This window comes from Adiantum capillus-veneris, chromosome 8 (assembly GCF_014529385.1).
Source record: "Adiantum capillus-veneris isolate H3 chromosome 8, ASM1452938v2, whole genome shotgun sequence".
Classification (NCBI taxonomy): domain Eukaryota; kingdom Viridiplantae; phylum Streptophyta; class Polypodiopsida; order Polypodiales; family Pteridaceae; genus Adiantum; species Adiantum capillus-veneris.
In genome coordinates this window covers 30,337,223-30,362,916 of record NC_140938.1, presented here as the reverse complement: position 1 = coordinate 30,362,916, position 25,694 = coordinate 30,337,223, and the positions used below count along the sequence as shown (strand labels likewise).

The 25,694-nt window shown below is 42.6% G+C and overlaps 1 protein-coding gene and 2 pseudogenes across 2 annotated transcripts; all 3 read left to right on the top strand.

Moving 5' to 3' along the window:
* The first annotated feature begins 3,287 nt into the window (after positions 1-3,287).
* On the top strand, positions 3,288-4,244 carry LOC147451889 (uncharacterized; annotated as a pseudogene). The gene is made up of 2 exons (XR_015188847.1): positions 3,288-3,827; positions 3,918-4,244. The product of XR_015188847.1 is annotated as an uncharacterized LOC147451889 (transcript).
* Positions 4,245-5,044: 800 nt separating this feature from the next.
* Positions 5,045-6,059, top strand: LOC147451888 (uncharacterized; annotated as a pseudogene).
* Positions 6,060-22,197: 16,138 nt separating this feature from the next.
* GAPB (glyceraldehyde-3-phosphate dehydrogenase B subunit) lies at positions 22,198-25,487 on the top strand. Its single transcript, XM_086517775.1, has 9 exons — positions 22,198-22,357; positions 22,912-23,025; positions 23,286-23,447; positions 23,552-23,719; positions 23,871-24,031; positions 24,100-24,161; positions 24,237-24,286; positions 24,630-25,036; positions 25,250-25,487. The coding sequence occupies exons 1-9, from the start codon at positions 22,310-22,312 to the stop codon at positions 25,383-25,385; spliced, it is 1,308 nt and encodes a 435-aa protein (XP_086373901.1). The 5' UTR covers positions 22,198-22,309; the 3' UTR covers positions 25,386-25,487.
* The last annotated feature ends 207 nt before the right edge of the window (positions 25,488-25,694 follow it).

Below are 25,694 nucleotides of genomic sequence, written 5' to 3'. Positions count from 1 at the left end.
TTACGGTCTGCAATGTGCAACACTAAAGCAAGGATTTTAGCAAAATCTGAAATGGGGCGAATCTTCAGTAGATGCCGACGAAGCTGTTGGGAAAAAAATCCAACAAAAAACACATGACGCGAGCGAAGGCAGAGGCAGAGAACAGTTGAGGAAAGGGCGGGTTTGGGTTAAGTGCTGCGTGTAGGAGCTGATGCAGAGGTGTTTTTTTTATTACACGTGCGGGCGACGGTGGGGCACCAAAATCCCTTCGGTGAGGTGGTTACTCCAACTTGTTTGAAATTTTGAATGCGTTCAGCCGAGTTCGCTTCTCTTTAAGAGTTTTGGGGACTGTTTGGTTGCCGCCCGTGCACAGGTTAGCCGAGGCTTCACTCGGCATCTAGGATCTATAAAGATTTTGTGTAATAAAACCGCAAACCTATCAATATGGTTCTTTTAAGGGGAAATCTATATGTATTCTATAACAGCAGCAGAGAGAGTGCACTATATACGTGTCGAGAATTGTGAAATGAAGGTTACAGTCCAAAAATCCTCTGCGCACGATAAAGAGGGAGAGACCGCCGAAGGCGGCCGGCCGTACTAATTACCAAAGTACCCCTCTAATCTGTGGAAATTCCCAAAATACCCTTGTGTCTATTTTGGGTGGATTGCTCTGGATTTATTAAAGTTTATTTGTTTGACAATTGAGATCCATTTTGGATTGTTGAACACATAATTTCTCGTAAATTAGCTAACAAAAAAAGGCATTTTTCTCAAAAAATAATGAAACAATTCATCGTCAAAGCCTATATAACCAGCTCAAATTCTTGTTTTAACATCTTACTATGATAGACAACCAATCTTCTTGCGAAAAGGCACAAAAGAAATTGTGTTTGGAGATGTTTAGTCTCGGTATTTTGGGAATTTTGGAAAATTTTAAGGGCATTTTGAAAAATTTTTATAAAATACGGGGTGCATTTTGGGAATTTTTGAAATGTGAGGGGTATTTTTGGGAATTTCCACAAATTAGAGGGTTATTTTGGTAAATTCCCCTTTTTTTGGCCTGCTCAAAGGGCTAAGGCCATAGTGGTGGTTTCCCTTTTGCCTTAGTGAAAAATGTCACATGTATTTTAAAAATAAAAGTAAGAAATAAAAAATAACCTATATAGTTTTGAGTGGCTCTTGAGAGGATAGGCTCATTGGATTCCGTGCCTTTTGAGTGGTCCTAGAAATTAAAAGTTAGGTGCAAGCTGGAAGCCTTGAATGAGGCGTTTTTGCAAGCTGGAAGCCTTAAAGTGAGGTTGGTGGGAGGGCATATAATGAGTGGATGCATTTCATTCTTACCTCTTTTGGAGTGGAGACTCCTTGAACTCCATGGAGGGAGCTCTCATTAGGTTTAGGTCTCATGAAGCCCTAGTAGGTTTAGCAAAGCGTGCTCAAGGGTGTCGGCCTATGGCGGTTCTTGGTCGTGCGTGCGCGTTGTGCATGGGGTGCCTCTGCGCGCTCTTGTGTTGCTCTCGTCTGTCGTCCTGCTCATCGGCTTGTGGTGGTTCTGGGCCGCGCTTCTGCTCTGATGTCCTGCTTCGTGCATGAAGCCATGGCGGCATGTCGCCCTGCTTGCCGGCTTGTGGCGGTTCTGGCCCGCGCTTGTGCTCTGCTGTCCTGCTTCTTGCATGCGCTTGTTGAGGAATGGATGGCTTGTCTAGCGTGGTTCCTCTCGCTGGTCTATGGCGTTATTGGGCGTGATTTGTTGGGGTTAAGGCCTATGTGCCTTGACCGGTCGCCCAGATCATGGGCGCCCGCCCACTGTTACCCTATACTTATAGTGAGTATACTGTATAGGGGGAGCTGCCACTTCACAGTCTCCCCACCCACATCATGTGTGTCTCCTTCTCTCTCTCTCACTCTCCGTCTGTGGTGCTCCCTGATCCCCTTCAATTGGTATCAGAACAGTGTCTTGTGATCCAGCCATAGCTATGCTTCACAGTAGTTTACTTTCCTGGGAAAAATTCGGCAGGGTTTCCCCTGTAAATTGACCTCTGAACCAATATCAACCTGTCAAATAAACCAAGAAAGCTTTAGATTCTGCAGAAATTTTGGCAGAGTCTCCTTTGTAAAATGGCTCTGGTGTACTAAAAACAGACCAAAAAAAAAACAGCTCAAAAAACCACTGTCTCGCTAACACTGTAAGCTGTGGGTAAACCTGTCCTGCACCTGTACTGTCTCTGACTGTCCTGTCACTGTCCTGTAAGCATAGACTACGACAATGCCTAAACGGCAGTAAAGCAAAGATGCAATCCCAACTGTCTAACTCACAGTCAATACATCCTAACTGCCTATCTAAGGGTGCTCGAGGGATCGCTCCAAGACCTGTATCACCGAAAGGATCTCAACATTCGAGAATCCCCCAGCTCAATAAAACCTCACTCGACCCTCAACAAAGGCTGCAGTAAATCTGACAGTACATAGACTTCCCACAAAGTCATACATCCACAAATTTCCCATTGTATGCTGTAACCGCTGGCGGTTGTTTGCTGCGTGACTCACAGCCAGCAAACCCTCAACAGACATACATCATCTCTGACAATACATCCCATGTGGAAGGACCTGCAATATTAGGATGAAATCTGGAATATCAAGCAGCAAACACAAGCTACCTGATGAACTAGTGGATGTCGCCTACAGTCTGTGTGTAGATGCGCCGGTGTCGAATGTGACACGCCTCCAAGAACTGTGAGCCGTCCTTCAATGTGTAGACAGCCACAAATCAACACTCTGGGAGTGTCGATATCCTCAGCACCTGCAGTCGTAGGCCGAAAACCCCAAATTTGCAAAGTCGGATCTGCGCCCGTCGAGACCACGTAGTCGAAAATGGCCTGCGTAGACCTTTGTCGAAGCCGAATGGTGGCCGAGATGACCTCAGAATGAAATTTTGACAACACCAAGTCCTTCGGGCTGTCCCACGAGATTTGGGGCCGTGTCTTCGCCTGTCGAATTTCACTCCAATCTGAGTTGGTGACTCTAGCCTCCTGCAGTGCTGTCCCGAGTCTCGATCTGAGCTCTGATACCAGTTGAAGAAGTACGAGCGGAAGTGCGACGTGAGAGAGAGTGCGAGAAGAAGAGCACGACGATATGGTGAACTCGCTCTAGTGTAATGTGTAGAGCATAGTGAGTTCTTATTAGGTTTTTACAAAAGAATATATGTAAAAACCTAATAAGAACTCACTATGCTCTACACATTACACTAGAGCGAGTTCACCATATCGTCGTGCTCTTCTTCTCGCACTCTCTCTCGCGTCGCACTTCCGCTCGTACTCCTTCATGATTCAATGCCCTGCCTCTCCGCGGTCTTGTGTTGTTGTGGTTTGCTGTCCTGCTCGCCGATCTATATCGGATTTGGGCCGCGCTTGTGCTCTGTTGTGCTTCTCTGTGGGTGCCTCGTGTTCTTGGTTCGCTGGTCTATGGTGGATTCAGGTCATGCCTTGGTGCTGTGTTGCTCTGTACCTCGGGGTTGTGCTGCTCTGTTTGCTCGTCCCCTTCGCCGATCTGAAGCAGGTCTTGAAGACGTGGTGCCATGCTACTCTGTGCATCGGGGTTGTGCTGCTCTGTTAGGACGTCCCCTTCGTTGATCTGTGACGGACCTTGGACGCGCATCTGTTGTGCTGCTGCTATTTCCGGTGTTGTCGTGCTGCATTGTCCTCCTCTCCGTCGGTCTGTGGTGGATCGGGTCGTTCTGTTGTGCAGCTCTGCTGTGGTGTGTTGCGCTGCTCTGCTGTGTCGTCCCGCCTGTCGGTCTATGGCGGTTCGGTGTCGTATGTGGCTTGTCGACGACATCTTTGTGTTAATTTCCGGTATGCATCAAAGAGAAGTTTTTTTAATTTAATTTGTTGCTTTGATTTCAGTTGGCTATTTTATTTACTGTTTTACTCTGTTTCTTGCAGGGTGGTACGGAGCCATTGACGGGATTGCATGGTTTGGTTGGCTGATTGTATGTGGACGTCAAGCACAGTATGTTGCGGGCTGAATAATTTGAAGATTGTAGATGTAACTTTTATGGTGTTGATGGAGTTTAAAATTGCGCAATGTTTTCGAAGTTATTTATTTCTCGAAGTTTGTCTATTTTGTTGATAGATTTTGTGCTTTAGTTTGCTATAGAAAATTTATTTTGGTATTGTGTCAAGGAGCTCTTAATCTAAGACGATTAAATCCACATTCTATTATGCAATCTTGGTCCATGATTTAATCCTATTGATGGATTATTTGGACTAGCTGAGCATGTGGTTAGGGTTTGGGGATTTGACATTGAAAATTTATGGCTCTGTGGTTATTTTTTTAATGTAAGAAAAAAAAGAAAATGATTTAACTTTGAATATTATATTCAATGATCTCAAGGTTCATTGTTAATATTGTAAAGTAAGAATGGAAATAAATCCGTTTTGATGTGGTGATTTAGAATCATTTACTTCAAATCTTTATAAAGTTCTAATTTATTAGTTTCTCTTCTTTAGTTGCCCTAATTTGCTTTAGTTGTAGTTCTCATTTCATTTGCAACCTTGCACCTCTCTCCTCTCTCTAATAATAGTTGAGTTTATTTAGGTTGCACCTCTCTTCTCCTCTCTCTCCTCTCTAATAATAGTTGAGTTAAAATTCATTTATGTTTGTAGCTTTTATTATTATCGCAAAAGTCGAGGTAGAGTTAATGAAAAGAGGAGCCCTTTCTCTTTCTCTCTCTATGGAGTGCACAGGCCGTGACCCAATATTATATAATGATAGATGATAACAAATGTAAAAATCTACATTTGCTGCCAACCTTTGAGTGGAACTTTCAAACTATCTTTCTTGAAATACTCAAGATTATGCATCAAGTTTCACTCTTTGAGTTGTAAGTATAAAAAAGCTAAAGGTATTTTGAAGAACTATCACGTTTTACAAGCTTCCCTATTCTGAGATCACTCTTGTTGAGAGTTATACTCCCTCTATAGTACAGTCTCTTAAACTTTACAGCCACATCTTTTATCAAAGCGATAGCATTACTCTCTATAGCAAGGCCCTATGGATTCGAATATGGATGGTAATATACCTCTGCATTTCGTTTCCTCTTTTGTTGCCTAAGAGTCTTGTTGTCTTGCTTGTTTTGGAAATTGTCTTGAATTTGATCTTGATTATAGATGCTTTCACAACAAATTCAAGCAATGACTACTTCAAAACTTTAAGTGCAGCTCCTAGTACTGAAAACTTGCACGAAGTTGTGTCTGGAAGTGGGGGCCATGGATTGTCAAGTAGTTCAGTGGATTCTCCAAACTCACCATTTAAAAAGCTTAGTCCCAAAGCCAAGCTCAAGAAAACGTCTCCAAAATCTGTTCAAAAGGTCCTTAGTATTGCAAGAGGGATGGCCTCTGTGAGAGGTTAGATTTGTTTCCAATTTCTGTGGCTTACGAATGTGATATTGATAATAATAGTATCATGTGCCATGTGTTGTAGGGCGAACACCGCTTAGCTCTTCCGGGATTGCCACTCCCTCCGCCGGTGTGAGTCGTTCATTGGACTTAGCATCTATTAAAGAAGAGCCAAGACCTATAGTTGATTCCTTTGGATCTCAATTTGCATTGAGTCAATCTACGCCTGAGCTTCTTATATCTGAGCTTTCTGATGCTATTAACTACCGTTTTGTCTTCGTTGGCAAGGTGCTCGCAAAGTATGGCACATATAAAATCCAAAAAGCAAATTATAGCAGATTTTTGAAGGTTGATCTTGTGGACAAGGTTGCACATCATACTATCACTTTTGTTGTGGCAGAAAATTATATCGAACAGTTTGTCAACACATTTGTGGTGGGTGATTTTTTACGTATTGAGGGGCCTGTTGTGAGGAAAAAAAGAATCCTAGTGATGGAGGCACTTGTCAGCTTGCTCTCTATGCTGATGCAACTACATCTATTGTAAAGGCTCCTTCGACTTTGTGCTCACTCTCTTTCCCAAGCACAAGATAAAAGATCTTGTCTCATCATGGACTTCTTCAATTGAAGATGGTGTGGCTACTGTAGCTTTTACTGTTATCAAGGTGGAGAACATGGCCAAAAGTGATGGCAGTAGTGGCTGTAACATTTAATGGCCTAATAACTTATGTGTAGCGGAAATTAGCATAAACATAGTGGGCATTTCATTAGAGTAGATTCCTAATGAGAATTACAAGAGTGCTTGGGTGGAGAGAGCAACAAAAAGCATAACACCTAGTTAGATAGCATCGACAATACTTTCAAAAGAGAGAGCAATTAAGCTATTGACAACAGTTGAGGACCGGATTTTCATGGAGCCGGTCCCCCCTCCAAAAGGCTTTGTATTATGGTTTCTCCGATCAAGAGAGACATTGTACAATACAATTCTTTGTGTTCCTTCAAGACTAGCTAGTACAATGAAGATGGAAACTTCATGCACTAAGCAAAACACTTAACAAACACAACTTGAATTATCCCCATTCTCAGACCCAAGACCTCACACACCTTCGAAGATGGTGAGAGCTAGCAGGGTATGAGAGTAGATTGAGAGGAAGAAGGAGTATCTTACGAGAAAGATGTACATCTCCTCACATAATCACTCATATGTAGCATAGCTTAGCTTAGTAATTAGCTTGGTAGAGGAGATGAGCATGTATTGAAGCTTGGCTCTTGGTTGGATTTGCATCCACATGCCAAGAGAGTGTTGATGTAGGCTTCTATCTCACAAGCTTGGAGTAGGTGATGAGTTCTCCATTAAAGCTTGGGAAGAGATAGTCTTCTCTTTCTTCACACATGAGCTTGTGTGAGTGTGTGTGTGATAATGCCTTGCAAAAATCAGCCCCCTCTCTCTCTTGGGCGAGCCCTCTTGCTAAATGCTCTTCCTGAAGCCTCATTGGCCCTCCCCAAGTCAAGCCAATTACAATTAAGCAGCATAAGTGATAGCCTTCTAACATGTGTCCCCCTTTCCCCTTTTGTGAGAGATTTAGGTAATTAAATAATTAAACTAAACTCTCATTGGACCCCTTTGCCTCCTGGCCAATAGGAATCAGGCAAGCCATGGGGCTCGTGAATGCTCATTGGACCCCTTGGGAGACTGCCCAATAGTCTTCTAGGAGACTTAATTCTCATTGATTTCTTTTATTAAAATTTTTAAAATTAATTAAACTATATTTACTCTAGCTTAATTTTCATTGGTCCACTTCAAGGGTCATCCAATAGAAATTGGGCACACCTTGTGGGCATCTGGCCTAGGGAGCTGACATGTGTCCCTCATTCCCTTTGTGTAAAGGGAGCCTGCGTGTGTGTGTGTGTGGCTTTCTCTCTCATCCCCTACCTTTAGGGCTCGCCCCCTCCCATGTAGGGATGTGCAAAGACTTTTAGGGCACACACAAAGCATCCAATTTTCCCTAGGGTTGACCTTTGGACACAACCTTTGAATTTTGGAACCTTAGCATTTTGGAAGTCTTAATGGGCTGAACCTTAGGGTCTTTTTAGCCCATTGTTGCACATGGCTCTTTTGCAGATGGCCCCCCCTTTGGATCCCTATTTTCCCTCCTTTGGATCCCTACTGTGGCCGGTCTGCTAGCTTAACCAATATTCTAGCTTTTTCTCCCCTGGCCTTCCCCACATTAAATGATCAGTTTAATACGAGAAAATCATTTAGGAGAATTAGATATTGATTATTATGTCAGTGGCACTAGACTTATTGTTGCCGATGGTCTTGCTGATGTTGATAGAGCAACGGTAAGCTTCTATACGCAGCTCTAAGTCTTCTTAATAGTGTTTTGATTATTTGTTATTGCTGTAGCTTTTGTTTGTACCTTCTCGAAAGGCTGACTTTTATAACATATCCAATGAAGTCAAAGAGAATGGATTTTATGATTGTGTGGTTCACAACATAAATGTCTTCAAACAATTCTCCAACACATTGTTTGTCGTGAACTACACTATTCTGCTGCCATTGCCCTCTCAATTGAAGTTGCTTTTCAAAGATATCCGTGTTAAGCAAATTGCCAATATGGGATTTGGAAAAATGGTGAGTTCTTATTCGTAGGTTGTTTGCATTGATTGTGCACCGTGTGATTTTTTTAGGTTAATTTCAGGTGTTCGGTTCTCTTGAGGTTGTTAACGTCAACAGCGTTGGATTGGTGTATTTATGTGGAGTTTGCAAATCTGCCCAAGTCAGTCGCCAAAGCTCAAAGCCTCATTGTTTCTCTTGTAACAAAGTTGTTGAAATTTGGAAAGTTCCTACTCTTCAAGCAAAGCTAGTTCCTCGTGACGATAAAGGTATTTCCGTCACCTTGCACGGGAAGATTGTTGACCAAGTCCTTCGCCTACCCTCTTCTTTTTTGCATTTGTATGAAACTGATCTAGTGAGTTTGAAAGCTTCCTTGGTGGGAATGAAGAGAGCTGGGCATTTCTCAATTGATGCACAAGGGTATGGAACAAGCTTTAAATCGGAATAGGAAGATGCTAGCTTTGCTAATGTGCTTTGCACTCCTCTAGGAAGGTCATATTTTGCTGAATATCCTTTTGTATCTAAGCATTATGGCGGGATTACCTCTTGGCGATAAAACTATTTTTTGTATAAATGGCATCCAATGTTCAATCGACTCAACTTTTTGGAAGACATCTTCTTGTAATCAAGATGTTTTAAGGGCATTGTTGTGTGTATGTGGTGTAGATATCTCTATCAATTCACTAGAAAATATTATGTCCAAGCATATTGTTGCAAAAATTCGTTCTCAAGACTTGGAGATCACAAGTGTGTGGCTGAAATTGTGGAACGATAAGCATGTGGCTTGTAATTTTGACGATAAAACTCTTGAATCTTTAGTTTGCCAACGTATGGGTACAAGAACAATCAATTTGATCACTCTAGCTTGCCATGTCTTGGAGCTTCAATGTATTGTTCATGTGTTTCAAGAACAAAATCGTCAACATTCCTTCAATGCTAATCCTTGTGTTGGTCTTCTTCCTCTTCTCATGGCTTGTTGGTCTTTATTTGTCAAGGTGGATTGTTTGTTTTTCCACAATCGGCTTCAATCGAGAAACGTAGCGTTGCTCTTGGCCTAAAGATCTTGCCGCTAGATTGGTTGATGTTGTGAAGACTTTTCCAAATGAGACAGCATTGCATATAGCTTCTCAATTTCGAACACAGGTTTGTTCTTCTTATGCTTTGAAACAAATTCAAAACAAAGTTTACTCAATATGGAAAATGTTGCATGAAGACAATGTTGTGCCTCAATCAAATAAAAGATCTAGGAAATAGAAATATGTAGTGGAAATACAAGACACTCCTGCATATGCATGTTTAAGTCGTGGTAGTCTTGTGTTCAAAAAGAGTTTGCATCGTTTCAGTCTACTCGAAGCATCTTTTCTCCAAACCTTGACGGGATTGCAAACATTTAACTCTGCTGCAGACAAAAGAGTTTGTTTCTCTTGCAAGCAAAGCTTGAAATCTCAAAGGAGGCCGCTCTTTTGCATTTATCCACATTCTCTGCTCAATGAAAGTATTGCAAGCATTGCATTGTTAAATGCAATTGAGAAACGCCTTGTATCACTTCGCATTCCTTTCACTCAAATACGAGAACTCAATTATGAGGGTCAGTTTGGGTTGCAAGGCAGTGTCGTTAATGTCATGGCAGACTTAACAAGAATTCAAGCAATCTTGCCGTGTTTTAGTAATGAGCACACTACAATCCTTGTGGAGATTAAGTGTAAACTTGAGTATGCCCATGCATACCTTAGTGGTGGTGTATGTCCCTTTTACGTGCTCCAAGCATTGAAAGATTTGATTGGCACCCCTTTATACATAGAGCACAAAGCCTCCATTAATGAAGCTTGGGTTTCTAGTTTTCACATGAGTCCAGATGTAGTGTTGCATGAAGAAGATGAGGTTGATGAGTTAGTGAATGAACATTCAGACACCCTTGTCCAAGGCATCTATTCTTCACAACAAGTCATCGATCACAGTGCACATGTCCATAGCGTCGCACCTTGTGAAGGATTTTCCCCTTTGAGCCTATTCAATGATGCCGATTGCGAGGAATTATGATTTCCAGCTTTGTTCTTTGGGAAAAGAAGAGCCTACGCAAACCTTGCGAAAAAAAATTACTTGAAGGTGGCGCAATGGGAGCTCAAAAACAAGGATAGACACTTTGCCTTAGATATTGAAATTTGTTCTTCAAAGTGATGAAGATTATCATCGGCAAGGTGCTTGGTTCTATATGGGTGCGTCTACGTAAGGGAAAATTACAAGGCATGCAACTATGCGCAAAAGATGTTCAGAACAACACTAACATTGAGCGAATACTATCATCCCAACTAGAATATCATGACTTTGAATCTTTGCGAACGTCATCTGATTAGAAGGCCAAACTCAAGCGTAATGTCTTCGCCATGATTCGACAAATAGGTCAACCTACCTTTTTTGTCACTCTATCATGTGCAGAGCAAAGATGGAAGCCATTGCACGAATGTCTTGCTACGCTTAGTCCACAAATCAATGAATCTAATTTCCAATCTAGTGCACACTATATCCACGCATTGGTTCGTGCAGATCCTATCACTACAGCTCGATAATATGTCCATAGATTCAATGCACTCAAGAAAGAGTTGAAACGAAATTCAAAAATACTTGGCTAAATCATGGATTTTTTCTTTGTCACTGAATTTCAGCATAGGGGAAGCCAACATGACCATGGATTAATTTGGATTGATAATTCTCCAAAGCTTGGGATTTCTGATGGCAAAGAAGTGATTGCTTTGTTGATAAATACATCTCAAGTAACAAAGATGAATTAGGTGTTGACCTACAAAAAGTACAAATCCATTCCCATCGAAGAACATGCAAAAAGAAAGAAGCATTGCCGTTTCGGATTTCCAAGACCACCTGCACAGCAAACGACTATCTTGCGCCCGATACAACCAAGTGAAGAAAGGAAATCCATGCTTCTTGCAAATAAGACACAACTCGAAAGCCAACTTGCAGCTTTGCCACATTGCCCTGAAATGAGTTTTAATGATTGGTTATCCTCTTTAAGCATGGATGAAGACATGTAACTTGAGACACTCTCAGTATCACTCTCAGAACCAACACTTTTGCTCAAAAGACAACCAAAAGATATATACACAAAAAATTTCAACAAAACAATGTGCACATTGTGGGATGGCAATCTTGATATTCATTTTATTTTCAACCCTCATGGAGTTGCTGCATACTGCACATCATACATGACAAAAACAGATTCGACCACAAGCAAAGCAATCAAAAAAATCCTTGACAAATGCAAGAAAGAGATTCTTCCCGTAATGGAGCACCTTAAGCAAATTGGAGGTGCCTTCCTTGATCAATGCTCAAGAAATCACAGCTCAACAAGCAACGTACATTTCACTATCTCTTCCATTGCATAGCACAAGCAGACAATTTATCTTCATCAATGCAGACTACCAAACCCAAAGAACACTATTGTTAAAGAGGAAGACTTCCTTGCAAACACTTCATCCTGATGACACATACATATTCTTTGATGATCTCGTAACAAAGTACACAAAAAGACCAGCTAGCATAGAAAATCTTTGCTTGGCAGAGTATGCAAGCAACTACACTATCTCACAAGGGACACACCACAAGTGCAAGAAGCCTCATATCATCAGTGTTACCATATACATGTGGTAGTGATGTGTGTGAACACACTAGGACCGCCGGGGCATTTTTCCCCTCTTTAGGAGGTTTTTTCCCCCGTGCATTGTATATACGCCCATCACTCTAGGGCTATCTATCTTTCCATTGCACACTAAGTTATACACTTTCTATTGTGTGCCTTGAGCTTCCATCTTCTTCTCCAAGCTGTGTGTGTTTCTCTGCAACCCTAATTCCAACAATTGGTATCAGAGCAAGTTAGATCCTCCCGGTCTGCTCAGAATTTTGATTTGGGCTCATTTCGGCCTCCGTTTCTACTACAGGCAGTACTGCACATGCTATTTCGTCATTTTGTGTAGAATTTCTATCAGTGCCGTTTTCTGCAAAACAGGTGCCTTACAGTCTTCTACGGTTTGTGCTATATAGCACAGGTTGTTCCCGCTCCGTTTCTCCTATTTTCGGGCAGTTTTCACATCAGGTGCAACATTTACCATGGCTGACAACAACAACACATATGTGTTCAAGATGTTTGCTGCTGAGGACAGGTTGGATGGGGACAACTACCCTATGTGGGCTTATATGATGCAACATGTTCTTGTGTCAAAGGGTGTCTGGAACATTGTGCAGGGCATTGATGTACGTCCTAGTTCTGAGGATGTAGGAGATGTTGAGGATGTTGCACGTCTTGTTGCAAGGATTGCAGCTATTAGAGTTGTTTTTCCTACAACAGAACAAGCTCGTTGGGATGTTAAGGATGCGCAGGCTCATGCATTGATTGCGTTGTCAGTGAAGCGCACCATTGTTCCTCACATCCGTTCAGCAAAATCTGCAAAACATGTTTGGGATATTTTAGTAGGTCTTTATGCAAGCCGCAATGAGGCTAAAATTGCTTTGCTGCGTAAAGAGCTGGAGTCGAAGATTATGCATGAGGAAGATGATATGGACACTTTCCTTGCTAGTGTCAAGGATATCAATGAGCAGCTTATTTCTGCAGGTGAAGTCATTTCAGACAGTTCCCTTGTGCAGACTGTTCTTGATGCCTTACCAGATTCTTACCAGACTTTTACTAGTTCTTGGAGACTTATGACCCAAGGAAATCTAGAAGTTGTCAAGTTTGATGCATTATGCACATTGCTGTTGCAAGAGTCACTTTCCAGAAAAAATAGGACTAGACAGCGTGCAGTTGAATAGGCTTTTATTGCTTCTCAAAGAAAGGGTGGTAACAGCAATGCGGCCACTTCTTATGGTTCTGTTGCTGCGAGTGGCAAAAGTTTTGTTCCTAATGCTTCTGCTGGCAACAATTCGTCTGGAAATTCTGGTGATAAGGGCAAAAAGAAGATGCGTTGCCATTATTGTAAAGCCAATGATCACTTGATCAAGTCGTGTCCTAAGTTGAAGGCCAAAGAGGCTAAGAAAAAAGAGGGTGGTTCCACTGCAAATGCTGGTTCCACTACAAATGCAGCCATTGTTGAGTCTTCTGTGAAAGGAGACTGTGCTGCTAATGTTGATGCAGAATGGGCTTTTAGCGCAGAGTGTTAGGAAATAAGACGTAGCTAAATAGATAATTGAGTAGATTACTTAATGGAGAGAGACAGATTTATATACACGAGATTATAGAGTAGAGAGAGAGAGAGAGAGAGTACACACGATATACGTGGTTCACCCAATGTGGGCTACGTCCACGGGAAAGCAGCCACTCAATGGCTTTAGTACTTCAAAACAAGAAGTAGTTTACAAAGGGATTATACCCTTAATGGAGCTCTCGCCTTGCTTCACTCTCACCACCTCACACTCACCTTGTTGCATCAACTTCACACTATGAAATGTGTGTAGAAATGGCCTCCTTTTATACGCCAAAAGGGCTGCCCTCTCTTATGAGAGACAGCCATGTGTAGCCGCCCTTGTGCAAATAAGTCCAAATCGGACCCTCCAATCCGCCCATGTGTGGCCGCCCTTGAGAAGACAAGTCCACTTTTGAATTCGGCCACCGGCCACCGGCCATTGACTTCCGACCACCGGCCACCGGCCATTGACTTCCAACCACCGGCCATCGGCCATTGACTACCGACCACCAGCCAACCGACCGGTTGTTTTCCGACCACTTTTCGGCCGCCGTCCGACCATAATATTCCGGCGAAAAAGAATATTCCGGCGAAAAAAAGTCTTGGGGGCCTCCACCCCCGAGGCCTTTAAAGTTTTCCCTGATTCTTGTCCGCGAAAATTTTGGTTTCCGGTGAGTGATTTTCCTTCACGCACGATGGCTTCTCCTCATAATGGGGGCCTTACAAATGTGCGCTTTTACCACAAAAAATTACAAGGGTAAATCTGGCTCCATACTTAACACAGAGTGCACTTACAATCCTGTTGTCCATGATGCATGCTTGTCAGTTGTTGTAGATTCACATGTGTGGTATTTCGACAGTGGTGCTACAAAGCACATTACCTCACATCGTGAATTGTTTACCTCTCTCGAGTCTGTCCCTCATGGGAATTCAGTCACTTGCGCCAACAACACCTCTTATCCAGTTCAGGGAGTTGGAAAGATTGTGCTCACTGCTGCTAATGGCAGCTCCTTCACACTTGTTGATGCACTTTATGTACCTAGGATCAAGAAGAATCTCTTGTCTGTATCCGCACTTGCTAGACTTGGACTTGTAGCCAAATTTGTGGATGACAGATGTACAGTTCATGATCTCAGTTTTGGTGATGAAATTGTTGCATCTGGGCTTTTGTGCCGTGGGCTGTATAAGCTCACTTTGTATGACAAGTGTGGACAAAATTTTGCAAATGTTGTTGCAGATTCAAGGGCTATTTCAGATGCAAAACTTTGGCATGCACGTTTTGGTCATCTGAATTTTGCCAGTTTGCTGCGTTTGCAGAAATCTGATATGGTTGCTTCTTTGCCGCCTCTTGAAGCACCTGTCAAACATGTTTGTGAAGGCTGTATTTTGGGTACGATGCAGCGTTCTAAATTTCCAAAGGATGGTTCAGTTCGGGCCACATGCAGGTTGCAGCTTGTGCATAGTGATGTTTGTGGGCCCATGCAAACTCCGTCCTTGGGCAATTACCTGTACTTCGTGACTTTCATTGATGATTACTCCAGGCATGCATGGGTATTTCCGCTTAAAGCGAAGTCCAAAGTTTTTATGTGCTTCAAACAATTTCTGGCTATGGCTGAAAATGTCTCGAAATGTACTATGGGCACCCTCCGTTCAGATCGAGGGGGGGAGTATATGTCTCATGAATTTAATGCATTTCTGGCTAGTCGTGGGATAAAACACCAATGTACAGTGCCTTATACACCTCAGCAAAATGGTGTTGCTGAGAGGAAAAACAGGTCAATGACGGAAATGGCATGATGTATGGTCAAAAGTCAAGCTTTGCCGCATTCTTTTTGGCTTGAGGCCATCATGTGTGCCACTTATGTACTTAACAGGTGTCCTACGAAAGCTTTGCAGTCTATTACTCCATATGAAGCATGGCATGATAGAAAGCCTTCTATTGAGAACATGCATGTTTTTGGCTGTTTGGCATATGCTTTGGTGCCACAAGTGCAGCGCAGAAAATTGGATGATAAGGCTGTCAAATGTATTTTTGTTGGTTATAGTGCTGAAAGCAAAGGTTACAGGTTGTATCATCCGCAAACAAAACGTATTATGGTTTCTCGGGATGTAGTGTTTGTGGAAGATTCTATTCATCCCTTGCTGTCATGTACTAGAGACAGTAATGTAAGCTCACAGGACATTTATGACACTTTGTTGCCTCTTTTCAGTGGTGGAAATGCGAATGTAAGTTCCAATGAGGCAAATGTACAGCCTATGGGGGTTTCTGAAAATGTTTTAGATTAGCCTATTACTGATGCAGATGTACATGATGTACTTGATGAGGAAAGGGCTGAAAATGAGCAGGCTAGAGGTATGCCAAAATGGCTAGTGCACACTTTGCGTGACAGTAAATTGAATGCACCTTTGTCTAGGCGTACTCGTTCAGGCTGTCGCCATGCATCTTATGCATCAGATTGTTATGCTTCGGCTGTGTCTAGTTTACATGATGTTGAGGAGCCTTTGTCTTTTGATGAAGCACAGAATTCAGAAAATTGGATGGCTGCCATGCAATCAGAATATGATGCACTTATAGAAAATGACACATGGACTTTATGTGATTTGCCTCCTGGCAAAAAGGCCATTGGTACGAAGTGGGTTTACAAGTTGAAACGCAAGCCGGATGGTGAGATCGATTGCCATAAGGCTTGACTTGTTGCAAAGGGTTATGCACAACAAAAAGGCATAGATTATGAAGAGACTTTTGCTCCCACTTGTCGTATGACTACTGTGCGTTTTCTATGTGCATTGGCAGCTCATTTTGGTTGGGATGTACATCAATCAGACATTGGCACTGCTTTCTTGAATGGTGACATATTTGAGGAAGTTTATGTAACGCAGCCTCGCGGTTTTGTCATAAAAGGACAAGAGGACAAAGTGTGCAGATGTAAGAAGGCTTTGTATGGGTTGAAGCAATCTCCTCGTGCTTGGTATGAGAAAGCTGACACTCATTTGGTTAAACGAGGCTTTCCTAACAGTCCAACAGAAAGCACATTGTATGTAAAGCATGAGGGTGATGTACTTCTCATTGTGGTTCTTTACGTTGATGATTTGCTGATCATTGGACCAAATGAGAGACATATTGCTAAATTTAAGGCTGATTTGAATGCTACTTTCAAGATGAAAGATTTGGGGCTGTTGCATCATTACTTGGGTATACAGTTTAAGCAGTGTGATGGTGGTATTGCCTTGTGTCCAAAAAGTTACATAGAGACATTGCTATGTAAGTTTGGACTTGAGGATTGCAAACCTATTGCCACTCCCATGGAAACAGGTTTGAAGTTGAGTCTACATGATGCTAGTAATCTTGCTGATGTCACTCTTTACCAAACTGCTGTTGGTTGCCTCATTTATGTATGCAACACGAGGCCGGATATTCAATTCGCAGTCTCACAGGTCATCAGATTTATGCATAGCCCAGGGTCTAAGCATTGGCAGGCTGTGAAGAGGATTTTTCGCTATCTTAGTGGCACTTTACATCTTGGCTTGTTTTATCCCAAGGGGGGATCATTGCCGCCAGACTTACATGCTTTTTCGGACTCAGATTGGGTTGGTTGTTTTGACACGCGAGTGTCCACAAGTGGTTTTTGTTTCATGCTTGGCAGTTCATGTATATCATGGTTGAGCAAGAAGCAACCTACTGTGGCCACTTCGAGTTGTGAGGCTGAGTACAGGTAAGTCTTCACAGCTACGGTTGAGTGTGTATGGCTCAGACACCTTATGGCTGATTTGGGTGTTGGACAGGACACTGCCAACACTATCTACACTGACAGTCAGAGCGCATTGGCAGTTGCGAGGAACCCAGTTTTTCATGCTCGCACAAAGCACATTGAGGTGCATTACCACTATGTCAGGGAGAGGCTCTCAGTAGGAGAGATCAATTTGGCTTATGTGCGAACACAGGACAACCTTGCAGATCTTTTCACAAAGGCATTGTCTTGTGAGAAGCTTGAAGCTTTCCGCAAAGCTTTGGGCTTACTCCCCTTTGTGGACTGATCATGTCCTCAGGGCATGGCACTTCCCTTTACTCATGTGCTAGCTCTCGTTCGCCGCATCACTCCAGGGGGATTTGTTACCATATACATGTGGTAGTGATGTGTGTGAACACACTAGGACCGCCGGGGCATTTTTTCCCTCTTTAGGAGGTTTTTTCCCCCGTGCATTGTATATACGCCCATCACTCTAGGGCTATCTATCTTTCCATTGCACACTAAGTTATACACTCTCTATTGTGTGCCTTGAGCTTCCTTCGTCTTCTCCAAGATGTGTTTGTTTCTCTGCAACCCTAATTCGAACAATCAGATATACAAACTTCAACAAGGAGATTGACAGCGAGAGACATTACCACCAACTATGTCTGATGTTTCTGCCGTTCACAAGCAATGAATTCACATTTGATGCTTTGACATCAACTTGGAGGGAGAGATATGAGTCTAATATTGCTACAATTGCACAAAACATGGAGCCTTTCACAAAACTAGAAATCAACAATCAAGAATCATCAACATCATGCTCAATCTCCTCACAAGAAACTCAACAAGAACGATTCACTTATGAGCTTGATCTTGACCTACCAAGCACAAGACATCATACCACTCAACTACCAACATCATCCAGATTCCTTGGCATGCCAAATGAAGAATATCACTCAATTGTCATGAGTTTGAATATAGAGCAAAGACATCTTTATGATGATATCATGACACGAAAGAGAGTATACCCTAATGACAAAATCCACCTTTTTTCAATAGGAGGCGCCGGAACAGGGAAAACCTTCACTTTGCGTGCAATCGTCCAAGGCCTGGTTCGGCACTATGCACCTTCGATAGAAGGGAACATTGAGCTTCCAACAGCATTGTTGATGGCGTATACAAGCAAAGCAACATTCAACCTTGGTGGCACAACAATTCACTCTGCGTTGCGCCTTCCATTGATGCTGACTGAGATGGTCCTTCTTTCCAACGACGCCCTCAATGACCTATCCCAGACACACGCAAACCTCAGACTAGTTGTCTTTGACGAGGCTTCCTTAATAGGTAACAGGCTGTTGCATATTGTTGACACAAGACTCTGATCTATAAAGCATAAACACAACGAACCCTTCGGTGGTCTAGACATTATCTTCTGTGGCGATCTTTGCCAAGCAAGCCCTGTCTGCGATCGTTGGATATTCAACGACACAAACAATACACTTGACATCCTCACACCATCAAGCTGGAACACACATGTCACATGCGCTGAGCTAACAACACCAATGCACCAATCAAATGAACTATTTATAGAGGTCTTAAATAGGATACATGTTGCAGAGCAAACACAAAGAGACTTGGCATTTATCAATGACACATTTGCAAACAACAACTTCGACATTTTTACAACACCTCATCTTTTCTTCACAAATAAACTAAGGTCCAAGCACAACCAAACGGTCTTTGAGAACTTGCAAGAGACACCATACATCATCAAGGCTCATGACAAATTCCACAAAACATGCTCAAAGAACCTAGTCATTCCAAACAACCCTCAAGTAACTGTTGGATTATCCTTCATCCTTGAGCTAAAGCCAAGAATGATAGTCGAACTTTGTGCTAGCAATATAAATGTGCTTGATGGTTTGGTGAATGGTGCGGATGGAATCTTCCAAACAACAAACAAAGGAGCGCAATCATTGATAGCTTGGGTGGAGTTCTTCGATACCTCAATTGGGAGAAGACAACGATCTCAAAATACACATCTCTACCATGTAAACATAAATAAACAATGGACACCAATACTTCAAGTCACGAAAGACTTTTAAGTAGGAAAGAACCCACTCAAACTAGTCTCAAGAACACAACTCCCAATACAAGCAGTGAACGCACGCACAATCCATAGATCCCAAGGCTTGACAATGACAACAATCACATTTGACCCTACTGGGATCCAATCTCATGGCCTGGTCTACACAGCTCTATCATGTATCAAAGACCCTACAAATCTACATATTCTTAGTCCCATTCTCAAGAGCCATATCAAAACTGACCCCATAGTCCCGAAAGAAATCAAACGCCTCCGAACAGATGCTAGGTGGTCCTACTTGAACGAGCCCCTGGTTGCAATTGCGCAAACACACCATATTGTTGCATCATTAAATATCATCTCAATCAACAAACACATTGACCACATCAAGGGCGACCCAAACTTCATGTCATCTAGTATCTTGTGCTTCCAAGAAGAAAAAAAAAAAGAAGTACGAACCCCCTGACACCAAACTTTGAGCATATTCAACATTATAATGGTTATGGTGTATCTATATTCCACCATCTAAGCATTCAATCCATATCTCAAAAAACTGTCTCAAGAGCAGGACTTGAAATAATCCATGCAACTTTCTCTTTCAAAAATCAAACTTCAACTCATATCCATGTCATGAATGTATACAAATCACCCAAGACACAAATAAAGACACTTCTTTTAGAACTCCAGCACTTGATACAAGAAAACGATAAAAAAAACTTGAGCATCATACTAGGGGGCTTCAACATCGACATCGGCACCACAAACACTTGTCATAATAACTAATATCTAATTCTCCTAAATGATTTTCTCATGTTAAACTGATCATTTAATATGGGGAAGTACCAGGGGAGAAAAAGCTAGATTATTAGTAAGGCTAGTAGACTGGTCACAGTAGGGGGGCCCACACTAGGGATCCAAAGGGGTACCATCTGCAGAAGAGCAATGTGCAATGTGCAATGAATGGGCTCCAAAGACCTTAGGGTTCAACCCATTAAGACTTCCAAAAGGTTAAGTTCCAAAATTTCAAAGTGTAAGTCCAATGGTCAAATGTTAATGGAATTGGATGCTTTGTGTGTGTACAAAAATCCAAATAGCTAGAGGACAAGTTAGAGGGCGAGTAGGGAAGATGACAAAGCTTGAGAAGTGACTAGACACACACACACACACACACACACACACACACACACACTATACACCTAAGCTTACCCTTGACACAAAGTAAAGAGGACACATGTCAGGCATGCAAAGAAACCCCCAATTCTTGCCTGAATCCTATTGGATGGGCACAGGAGGTGGACCAATGAGAAGTTAGCTAGTGTAAACTAAAATTTTATCTTTATAAATGCTCAAAAAAATAACCAATAAGAAATAGTCTCCCTAAAAGACTATTGGACAGTCAAAAGGTCCAATGATAATTAAGCAGTTCCTAAAATTGCTTAATTCCTATTGGCCAAAGGACTAAAAGTTCCAATAGCAAAGCAGATAATTAAATTAATTATTTGGCACTTACAAAATGGAAAAAAAGGATGGACACTTGTCACAAGGCTCTTGACTGGGCCTCTCAAAGGCTATTGGCCAAATTATTTACGGGCCAACAGGAAGCTAGCAAGAGTAAAACTCATACTCAAATACTATTGGCTAGGCTTTTCAAGGGCCAATAGGAATGCTCATGAGTAATTGGCAAGGGGGGTCAACCAAGAGGAGAGAGGGGGCTGTTTTGAAGGGCATTATTCCACACACACTCACACAACTCATGTGTAGAGCAAGAAAATCATCTCCTTCTCCAAGCTTTAATGGAAAACTTATCTTCTTCTCCAAGTTTGAGAATGGAGGCCTACACCAACAACTCTTGGATATGGAATGCAAATCCAACCAAGAGCTAAGCTTCAAAGCCATGCTTCTCTCCTCTATTATCTAATTACTAAGCTAAGATAAGCTACAAGAGTAATTAAGTGAGGAAATACTTCTTTCTCGTAAGAATACTCCTTCTTCCTCTAGATCTACTCTCATACCCCGCTAGCTCTCACCATCTTCGAAGGTGTGTGAGGTCTTGGGTCTGAGACCAACGAGTAATTGATGTTATGTGTTATCATGTGTAAGTTTGGTGCATGAAGCTTCCATCTTCATAGCACTGACGAGTTTTTACCAAGGAACACAAAGAATTGTATTGTACAAAGTCTCTCTTAATGGGAGAAATTATAATACAAATGCCTAATGGAGGGGGGACCGGTCCATGTAAATCCGGTCCTCAATAGTTGTCAATTGTTTTATTTCTCTCCCTCTTTCAAGTATTGTTATGCCAAACTAATTAGGTGTTATACTAATGTTGTTATCTCCAACCAAGCACTCTTGTATGCTCATTAGGAATTTGCTCTTAATGAAATGCTCACTATGTTAAGTTATTTTCCGCTATTTACGAGCTTTATAGACCACTAATTGTTACAAACACCCAATACCAACATTTGGAATCTCTACGTCATTCGGAGAACTATTGGCAACAAATCAAAGAAACAACAACCATCTATAGTTCAATGTTAAACCATATTTGGGTGAGAAGCCAACAACCTCACTACATTTGTGTCACAAGATTTTGCTTTTGGTCAGATCATTCAATCACATATATACTAATTCCAAAATAAATAAACCAAAGATCATAGGAGGGGACACCTCCCGCCCTTCCCACTTCCCTTTCCCTTCCCGTCCCACCAACCTATCGAAGCAAAGGAAATCTACATTCATGCCATCCAACTGCCTCCCTTGATGTATACCAACTCATCCCACCATATGTATCAAACACAATTTTTGTAACCTACAACCATTTGGTCAACATAGTTTTTCCCTCTGCTCGATCTTGAGGCTCAGCATGCGTGTACGGCAATTACTTCATCTCTAACATGTTTGTCTTCCAAAGTAACTGTTACTAGATTCAATGGATTACCACTTGTCTCTCTTTTTCGGTTAATCTTCACTTTTCATTTTCTGTTAACAAGACAAATTTCTATGGCAGGCCTCGTGATTTTATCACTTTTTTCATCTTATTTAAATCACCCTCGACATAAAGTGTGTGATGATGATGATTGGGGCAAGTAGTGTAAGAGCCACACCAAAGAAGGAGAAGGGGAAGCCACACACGTGTCACGCAGGGACACCCTCATCCACATGGTTGGATCACTAAAGAATTGAAAAAGAGTTAACTTAATTGCAAGGAACAGCTTGGAGAGAAGAGTAGAGAGAGTCGAGCTGAGCTGAGTAGAGGATAGGAGTAGCCGAGCATCCCCTCTTCTCGGCCGCAGCTTGGCTCCTGCTGTGTGAGTCATGGCGGCCTCTGCTTCCACCGTCTTGAACCCTGTCTGCTCCGGCAAGGTATGTATAGTGGTAGTTCGGCCGTTTCTTCGTTTGCATTCTGTGAATCAGTCGCCCGTGTTGTCGGGATCGCATTACCCTTTTTGGGCAAAGGCTGTTCAAAATCATGGAAGCTCGGATGGTCCTCAGTATCTCCTGGAGCTCTTTGCTTCTGCTTCTTGTCGCTTCTTGCTCACATGAAGTGATCCTAGCTTTGAGAGTCCGCATTGGGGTCTCCGTTTTTGGCACAATCCAGCTGCTGCCAATAAGTGGAAGGCTATGGCCAGTGATTCATCCATTATTTTGGGACTGCGGAGCCTTTATGAAATCAGACGGAGTCCCTGAAGAGATTGCGTCTTTTCTTTCTCATTGTACACAACAGTCAACAAACAGAGTTTGCAAGTGATTTAAGGCAGTAGTAGTGTCAAGGGCTCTGTTGTCATTCACACCGCCTCGGCCATATCCACGAATCACTTTTAACGACCGCATCGTGGAGATTTCCTATGCTTTTGGATTGTGAAGAAGAGAGTATTTAACCGGATTTCGCTCACTTCATTCCTGGGTGCACTTGACAGAGACTTGATGTGGCTGAATTCTCTGGCCTGAAGACTTCTTCTGCTACTCCATATGGAAAATGCTACTCTGAGAGCAGCTTGTTTGATGTTGTGGCAAGGCAGCTCACCATCAAGGTTCGCAACAATTTAAAGGCTCTCATTTATATTTCTTCCTTGGCTATTTGTTGTACTGTAATTGAGCTTGAAGAAGTTTGTCTAACTTAGGCATCAATTAATTACCAGTGTGGTGGTTGAGATTTTACATGGTGTGGACTGCATGTTGTTTGAGTGAATACACGGGCTTGTGTTGGTGTGTGTACGCATGCTATGAGGTAGTTGGGTACATGTGGCCATAATTGTCAGACTATCAATACCAGCTCTTCTCTGGTTGTCAGGCTGGGCAGAGTGGAGCTGTGAAGGGTGAAACAGAAGCCAAGCTCAAGGTTGCCATTAATGGATTTGGTCGAATTGGTAGGAACTTCTTGAGATGCTGGCATGGGCGCACAGACTCTCCTCTGGAGGTTGTTGCCGTGAACGACAGTGGAGGTGTCAAGAATGTAATAAGCTGTGACAGTTCACTACACTTGCAATGGGTTGAATTGACCATCGTAGTGTCACCTTGTGTTCATTACACTGGGCTCAAGTTTCTTGGTTTGTGCAGGCTACTCATCTGCTTAAGTATGATTCCATGCTCGGAACTTTCAAGGCTGATGTTAAAATTGTGGATGACACAACTATATCGGTGGATGGAAAACCAATCACTGTTGTCTCCAGCCGTGACCCACTCAAGCTTCCATGGGCTGATATGGGAATTGATATTGTCATTGAGGTATCTAGCAATCTTTGTCAGTGAATTGCTTCAGTATGCATCCAAGGAACCTGAAGATGTAGTAATGGTCCATATGTGATTGATGGTTTGAGAATCTGGCATTGGCTAATCCGCATGTTGGATAATTTGAATGTAATGCGTTGGCGCGCAGGGAACTGGAGTTTTTGTGGATGGTCCAGGAGCTGGCAAGCACATCCAAGCTGGGGCAAAGAAAGTTATTATCACGGCTCCTGCCAAAGGTGCAGATATCCCAACATATGTCGTCGGGGTGAATGAAGGTGATTACGGTCACGAGGTTGCCAACATCATCAGGTACCATTGAAACTCGATCCAGTCCGGGTCTGCTGTCAGCTGTGTACTAATGCTCGCTCTTTTGACAGTAATGCTTCATGCACGACTAACTGCCTTGCCCCCTTTGTGAAAGTTTTGGATGAGGAGTTCGGTGAGTGCTGTCGTATGATGCCCTGAACTTCCAAAATCTGTTGGTAAGGGCTGACTCTATCTCTCTCCGTGGCAGGCATTGTGAAGGGTACCATGACCACCACCCACTCCTACACTGGCGACCAGGTACTTGATGACTGATGCTTGCTGGGTGGTATTCATGTAATTGTGGGTTGAATGCAGGGAACACAATGTGTTGAATCGGGATATAATTGTACATATCGAGTAGTGATATAAGAGTTTGGTTCTCAGTGTATTGTTGCATCAACAAGAGCAGAACTGTAACAATAATGTGTGCGTGCGTGCACGTGCATTCCTACGTTTTGACTCTACCAGAATGGGCTTAGAAAAGTGTTTTTGCTTTCCTTTGCATCCGAATCACTGTTTGTACTGATTTTTCTTTGGAGCAAAATCTGTCTTTAGAGAAAAATCTGATTTTGTGTAACATCCATACTGATTATGCTTGCAGAGGCTATTAGATGCATCTCACCGAGACTTGAGGAGAGCTAGGGCAGCGGCTCTTAACATTGTTCCAACTAGCACAGGAGCTGCAAAAGCTGTTTCACTTGTGCTACCTCAGCTGAAGGGCAAGCTCAATGGCATTGCACTTCGCGTCCCAACCCCTAATGTGTCGGTGGTGGATCTTGTTGTCAATGTGAGCAAGAAAGGCCTGACAGCGGAGGACGTAAACTCTGCATTCCGAAAGGCTGCTGACGGTCCCCTCAAGGGAATCCTAGCTGTCTGTGATGTGCCTCTGGTGTCAGTCGATTTCCGATGCTCCGACGTTTCTTCTACCGTGGACTCCTCCTTGACGATGGTTATGGGCGATGATATGGTGAAAGTGGTTGCGTGGTATGATAATGAGTGGGGTTACAGGTATTGTTTACTATTCTCTCTCTCACAGGCATTTAGCAGCAGAAGCAAAATGATGTTCTCTTGATGTTTCAAAGGTCTCACATGTAGTCTGTAGGTGAATGAGGTTTGAGAAGGTCTGCTTGATTGTGGAGTCTTGTATAATGCGGAACATAGAAATGGCCTTGTACATGCATACCCACAATTAAAAAATCTAATGGTGATTGGTGTGTGCAGTCAAAGGGTGGTAGATTTGGCTCATCTGGTGGCCGCAAAGTGGCCTGGCAGTGAGACCACCAGCGGCGGAGATCCTCTGGATGCCTTCTGCAAAACAAACCCCGAGACAGATGAATGCCGTGTGTATGAAGATTAGGTGGTTGTTTACTTCCTTCAGGAATTCCTCCTCCAGCAAGCCAACCCCTTGTATTATTTGTCATTCTTTTCAACCATGGAAGGATTTTTTTATTTGACCTTCTCCGAAGCTCTGTCTAATGGTAACGTGAATACGTTGCGACAGATTTTCTGGGTTTTAAGAGTGCCAATGATAACCACACAAAAATGGATATAATTTGTTTTTGCTACAATGGTCATGATGATGGTTAGTGTGAGCACCAAATGAGTGTGACCATCCTTGTGAAAGAGCTTGAAAAGACATGGTGAAGACGCTCCAAACATGGATATG